The sequence below is a fragment of the Mustela nigripes genome, chromosome 13 (assembly GCF_022355385.1).
Source record: "Mustela nigripes isolate SB6536 chromosome 13, MUSNIG.SB6536, whole genome shotgun sequence".
Lineage (NCBI taxonomy): Eukaryota > Metazoa > Chordata > Mammalia > Carnivora > Mustelidae > Mustela > Mustela nigripes.
In genome coordinates, this window is record NC_081569.1 from 140,693,462 (window position 1) to 140,700,134 (window position 6,673).

At 53.3% G+C, this 6,673-nt stretch overlaps 1 protein-coding gene across 5 annotated transcripts in view; it reads left to right on the forward strand.

Moving 5' to 3' along the window:
* The window catches only part of WDR25 (WD repeat domain 25), a 145,983-nt gene that overhangs the window by 136,480 nt on the left and 2,830 nt on the right, over window positions 1-6,673 (forward strand). For all 5 annotated transcript variants that reach the window (XM_059373984.1, XM_059373982.1, XM_059373979.1 and 2 more), the window contains one exon: window positions 5,759-5,929. In XM_059373984.1, coding sequence (XP_059229967.1) covers window positions 5,759-5,929 — 171 coding nt within the window. The remainder of the gene's footprint in view (window positions 1-5,758; window positions 5,930-6,673) is intronic.

Below are 6,673 nucleotides of genomic sequence, written 5' to 3' on the forward strand. Positions count from 1 at the left end.
ATGATAATGGACTCTCTCTGCTTGACTTATTTCACTCAGCATAATCTCTTCCAGTCCCGTCCATGTTGCTACAAAAGTTGGGTATTCGTCCTTTCTGATGGAGGCATCATACTCCATCGTGTATATGGACCACATCTTCCCTATCCATTCGTCTGTTGAAGGGCATCTTGGTTCTTTCCACAGTTTGGCGACCGTGGCCTGGGTTTTTTTTTTTAAGATTTTATTTTTATTTGTTTGACAGACAGAGACAAGTAGGCAGAGAGGCAGGCAGAGAGAAGGGGAAGCAGGTTGGTCGCTGAGCATGGAGCCTGATGTGGGGCTTAATCCCAGGACCCTGGGATCATGACCTGAGCCGAAGGCAGAGGCTTTACTCCACTGAGCCACCCAGGAGCCCCTTTGCTGTTGTTTTGAATGGAAGCAAGACACACACACACACACACACACACACACACACACACACACACACGTTCCTGTCCCCACTTCCGTTCACCTCGTACACTGCTTCTCTGCCACCTGGGGCTTTTCTTACGGGACTGTGTGCCTTGGAGGCCTCCCCGCAGTAGGGGGGTAGGGCAGGCCCCGCTGTTGGTGGCTGCATCGTATTCCGGAGTGTGGGTGTTCGAAGGTTTATTCCACTGGTCCCTTCTAGATATACGTTTGGGTTATTTCCAGTTTTTTATTTTTATAAGTATTGCTGCTTTTATTGGTGGGGTACTTACATCTTTTTGGGGTTTTGCCGGTAGACCTTTGGGATCGTTCCTGCAGGTTGCTTTGCTGGGTCCTGCAGATTGCTGAGAAACAAGGCATGTATTCTTCCTCGATGTTGCCCCAGTTCTCTCCACGGGGATTGTGTCATTTTGTGTTTCTGTCAACAGCGTGTCCAGTTAGCTAATGCCCCACAGCTGCCTAATGGAGTGTGTTGTCAAACTGAGATTTTGCTAATTTGATAGGTAAGAAGTGCTACCTCTGTGTAATTTAAATTTGCATTTCTCTTGTTATGAGCAAATCAAAGGACCAATTACATTTCCTTTTTTGTGAACTCTGTGTTCCCTTCTCTAGCACTTTTTTGTAGAGCTACTGGGTCTTTATCATCTCTTTTGAGAAACTGTGTAGTAGGGATGGTAACCTTTACCTCTAACATAAGTTGCAAATATTTCTCCCATTTGTCATTTTTATTTACTTTTTTTTGGTGCTATGCAATAGTTTTTAAAATTATTAGTATTATTTTCATGTAGCCAGGTTAACCCATTTTTCTTCTCATTGCTTCTGGCCTCAGAGTCATGGCTAAGAATGGTTCCCCCAGCTCCAGGTTGTAGAAAAACTCATTCAGGTCCCTTTTCTATTTTTTTTTTTAACATAAATTTCTGATCCTTTTAAAATTTATTAATAGAGCCCTTTTTGGTGTCCACTGTGCTGTGTTTGGCTGCTTCTGTGAACTTCACCTATAGAAAGGGGCCCTTTGCTCACTTCTCCTGCCTTATTTTATGCGTAGTTCCTGACATCTTAGCATTTGAAGAGACCTCAGGGTTTATTCTCAGGGAGAAGAGATTGAACTCTGGGGAGAAGAAACTTGCCCAAGGACCCATGGCTCCAAGCTGGGCACACTGGTTCCGGCTGGCTCCAGAAGAGAGGGTTTCTGGATATCTGCTTCGGGTCAGCGCTGACCAGGCACATTGGCTTTGTTTGCTGCCGGCCCCATTACTCTCCTCACCTTACAGGTGCGCAGGCTGAGGCGGTCGGGCCTGGTTGCCCAGGATGGTGAAGTTCAGCAGCAGGGCTCCAGGGCGTCTGCCTGAGAGCTTGGGCGCTCTCCCAGGGAGGGAGGCCTCCACCAGCCTCCACAGGGCAAGCGGGGCTGTGACAGTGAGCGAGACGGGCTCCTTCTGCCTCCCACACCTGCCGTGGTCTCAGAGTTCCTTGAGAGTCAGGTTTCCTTTGTCTCCGTGTCCAGGACCACAGGAGGACCCTGAGAATGAATGTCCTCTCCAAGGATGTCTAACGGAGCCAGTGGTGGCAGCTCGCCATGTGTTGGCTCAGCCCCAAGTTCCAGGATGTCGCTGGGAGCTAGTGACCTTAAAGTCCCTGCTTTTCACGCTTTCTGTTTGTTCGCTCGTCCATTTGTGCAACCACTCATTCCCGTATCCTCCAGCCATCAGTTCAACTCAGCTTCGTAACGCCTGTGCTGTGCAGACCCAGTGCTGCCCTAGGGGCGACCCGGAAATGGGACAGGTGCCGGTCCCCAGGAACTCATGGTCCTGTGGGGTAGGCAGGTGACTGAGGGAGCACGGCATCCCACGGGAGCCAGAGCACTATGTCCCCTTGCCTTTCCTCAGGCTTGGGTGCAGTGAAGTGGTGGGTTGGGGTCAGGGAGCGAGGGCACCCCGGCCCTCCTCCTTTCTGGGGCCCAGCAGCTCCCAGGGGCTGAGGTTTGCTTTGCCAGTCCAGGCCCTTTGTGGTGATGACCAGAAAGCCAGGTCTGCGGAGGGAGGGGACTCTCCGAGGCATCCAGAAAGTCAGCAGCTGGGCCAGAACTGGAGCCCAGCCTGCGCCTCAAACCCATGCACTTTGGAAGGGGCAGGGACACAAGGAAGGGCAGCCTGTGCTTTGGATGAATCAAGAGTCCGCCCAGAGTTTCCCAGGTTTGTCTGCTGGGCCAAGCAGGTGTCAGATTTCAGGGATGTTGCGTGATTTTCATACCTGAGTATATCGTGGTGTGGATTACGTCTCCCATTTTCCCCAAAGCCAGAGCCTTCAGCCAAGTATCTGCTTACCTGACAGAGGCCGCCAGCTGCCAGAAGAGTCCGAGGAGGGCTCCCTTCTGGATCCAGCTGGTTAGGCCGCGTCGCACCGTCCCATGCCCCTGGGGTGGGACACACCAGCTGTCGGTGTAATTAAGGTCACCATAAAACCCACCAGCTAGACACACAAATGGCTCCTCTGCTCTTTCCCGGGGCAGGAGCAGTTGTGAAGGCGAGTAAATCACGTTCAGCGGCGATCACTTCAAAGGTCAGCCTGCCACTTACAGCAGCGTTATTGGCGGGGATCGCCCGGAACACGGCTTGTTTCTCGGCCATTCAGTTTTATGGTGCCCTAATGATTTGGGCCGTTCCCATCCGCTCTCAGGAACGTAGAGAACAATGGTTTTCATTCTCCTGGAAAGTTTGTCTTTGGAGGCAGGTGTGTTGGTGGGCTTGCAGGTAGTCCCGTCAAGGACAGGCCGAGGGCCCCTGGCACCTTGCTTTTCTCTGGGCCCTCATGCCGCCCTCTGGGAAAAGCTACCTCTGGGCTGTCATAAGCTAATTTATGTGGCACGCCTGCTCAGCGGCTGCCACTTCCTGGGCACTCGGAAGTGGCAAGGAGAGCCCTCTTCTTCCTCTATGCTTTCTAGGGTCAGGAAAGGTGTTTCCCTAGCCCCTATAGGGGTCAGGGTGCTGCGGCCAGAGAGAAGGCTGCAGTGTGTGGGCCGGAACCTGCCCGCGGAGCCCACGCCCCCTGCGGGGAGATAGGCACTGCCTGGCATGTGTGCGTACCCACTAGGGGCCATTATCTGTGAGATGCTGTAGCTCTGGGGGCTCCTCTGTGCCTCCCCCACCGCTGGGGAGGACAAGCTGCCCAGTGTGCAGGCCACAGCCAGGGACGCCAGGCGGGCCAGACGCACTCTTCTCTTGGTGTTTGCTACCCCGGCCGTCTCTGGGTTTCCTGCTGCTCAGCTGAGCGGCCGTGATGGAGAGGGCTTTGGGGAAAGGGGAAGAAAGACGATGAGGCCCAGGCAGGTGGAGGCCTGGGGTGGCTGAAGTGAGGGGTGACTGGAATGGTGCTGGGATGGGAGGAGCTGCCCAAGAGATCGCTCCAGGGCCGTGATTATGGGGCGTCGCTCCCTCTTCTCTCCCCTCCCACCGAAGCAGATTCCAAACACCGCCTTGGAAGGCACTTTTGTGAGTTGGACTGTTGCGCAAACTCACGGGAGCTGGTATTGGAGACTGTGAAGGCTTGTGGCACCCCGCCCCAGGCCCCGGCCTCAGACTGGGCAGGCGGAGCATTCGGCTAGCCGCACCCCCGCTGGGCCCCTCCAGACGGGGCTGGGGAGACATCTCCCCCGGCCGCCGCCTCCTGTCCCGGTCCACATGCTGTGAGGCTCAGGGCAGGGGAGCAGCCACAGGTTGGCTTTCTGCCCCGTGCTCAGAGGCCTGGAGGGCTGCCCTCTCTTTTCTGCCTCGGGACTGCTCTTCAGGCTCCAAAATCTCCAAAATCTCCTGAAATCAGCTTATCTAGGGGCTACTTCTGAAGAGGCTCAGAAGAGAGCAGCATTTGTCCTTACCCTCCCCAGGGAAATTGTCCCATATTTATTGGAGTAGGGAGTGGCCAGTAGGAGACTGGGTTGTGGGCCCCAGGGAAGCAGCAGGGATGGGGAAAAGCCTACCACCCTGGTGGTGGTACTTCGAGCATATCCCTACATCTCTGAGCCTCAGTGTTCCTCATCTGGATAATGGGTCTCAAAACTCCTAAACTGACTTTATAGAGTGCTGCATGTAATGTGAATTTGACTTACACACATTTAAAAGGGGATGATAGGAAATAATATCTGCAAAATTTTAAAGGTTGTGAACTCCAGTTAAAAAAAAAATTTGTCAAGACTTTCCGAGCCCCAGGCGAGGGACCAGAGAACTGTGTTTATGCTGTGGCCACATGGTGGCGCCCTGGGAGCTGGTAAACAGGCCAGCCAAGACCTGCAGGAAGGCCAGAGGCCACCTTGTCCTGGCCTCTTGCTGAATGTTGCAGTCTGGAGTGTGCTGTCTGTGCGTTTGTAAAGTGGAGCTACTTGTCTGTACTGGGACCGCCCCCAACCTAAACCAGTTGCTTTAGAATGCAGGTTGACTGGTAAAGTGCTCTGGAGAAAACAGAGGTGCTTGACAGTTAATCACATTGGTTTACAAGACAGGAAGCTGTGAAATACTGGCCGTGATGCTAAGAAGTAAAAGTGTCTTTAAAGCTACTCTGTGTACTGTGGTTCTGGCTTTATGGTCTCCAAGGACTCTGGCTTTCTGTAGTACAGTTACTGTTCCAGAGAGAAGAGGCTGGAATTTTGTGAGGTGTGAATTATGTGACATCTTTAGAAGCAAGATTGGGCGCCTGGGTGGCTCAGTGGTTAAGCCGCTGCCTTCGGCTCAGGTCATGATCTCAGGGTCCTGGGATCGAGTCCCGCATCGGGCTCTCTGCTCAGCAGGGAGCCTGCTTCCTCCTCTCTCTCTCTCTCTGCCTGCCTCTCTGTCTACTTGTGATTTCTCTCTCTGTCAAATAAATAAATAAAATATTAAAAAAAAAAAAAAAAAAAAAAAAGAAGCAAGAGCCTCTCACTAAATACGGCCTGGTGTCAAAGGGCATCATTGATGCCCTTTAGGTGCCCTTGGGCAATGGGTCCTTCTCAGAGCTCACTTTCCTTAGTCTCCAGCTGCTCTCTCTAGGTGACTGGCGTGATTGGAAAGATCATCACGCCTCCCTGGGTGGCCAGTGGATGGTGGCCATGTGTCAGTAGGTGGGTGGACACGTGACAGGGAGGGCTGTCTGTGGGGAAGGGCCATAGGCAAGGCTGTATCTCCTAGCAGCCCAGCACTGCCCTCAGTGGACCCTCCTGCTGTCTGGGGGCCAGTGAGGGCAGTGCTGGGCTGCTAGGAGATACAGCAGCCTTGGTGGCCGTCCCCGCGCGTACCTGCCCTATACTCCTGGGGCCCAGCAGCATGATAGGTGCCCACTCTTGCAGGTCGTGAGAAGCTACAAGGCGACCATCCAGCAGACCTTGGACATCCTCTTCCTCCAGGAAGGCTCTGAGTTCCTGAGCAGCACGGATGCTTCGAGCCGGGACTCTGCTGACCGCACCATTATTGCCTGGGACTTCCGGAGCTCTGCCAAAATCTCCAACCAGATTTTCCACGTGAGAAACCCTGTTTGGCATTGCTTTTCTCTTTGCTTCAGCTGCAGGATGTAGCCCTAAGCTGTTGGGATCTCAGGTTACTTCCTGTGAGGATGGTTCAGTGGCAGGATCTTTAGAGACCATTCAGGTGCCTGAAATCTCTTGGGTCAGGGACACAAGCTCAGGTCCAGGACTGCCTGGAAAGCTTTCCAGAGGCTCCAGATCACAGCACCTCCATGACTGTCCTAGTCCTCCTCTGTCTGGCCTTGCCACCCAGCAGGGGAGGGTGTGGGGGGCCATTCATCCAGATAAGTAGAAGATAGCCACACAACCCAAGACACTCCTGCTTTCCCTCTGCCACCCCAGCCAGCGGCCAGGTTTCTGTCCCGCCCTTGCTAAGTGTGTTTGGCAGAAGCTGTGACTTGGAAGTTCAAGCAGGGACCCAAGGTTAGACCCCCTCTCTTAGAGTCCCGGATTCACCACTTAGAAGCCCGTCCTGTAGCCTCTTTGATTCTCATTTTCCTCTTAGGAAATTGAGGATGAGAAGGCTATTTACCTCATAGAGGGTTTCTGAGAATTGAAGGAGATGATGCTTATAAAGGATCTAGCACATGCCAGGCACAGGGGGCTCTCCATCAGTGCATTACCTGTCACCACCGTCACCACCATCAAATCCAACATCATCACCACCACCGCCACCGCCACCACCACCATCACCATCACCACAAACACACATCACCACCCAAACCACCATTACCACCATCA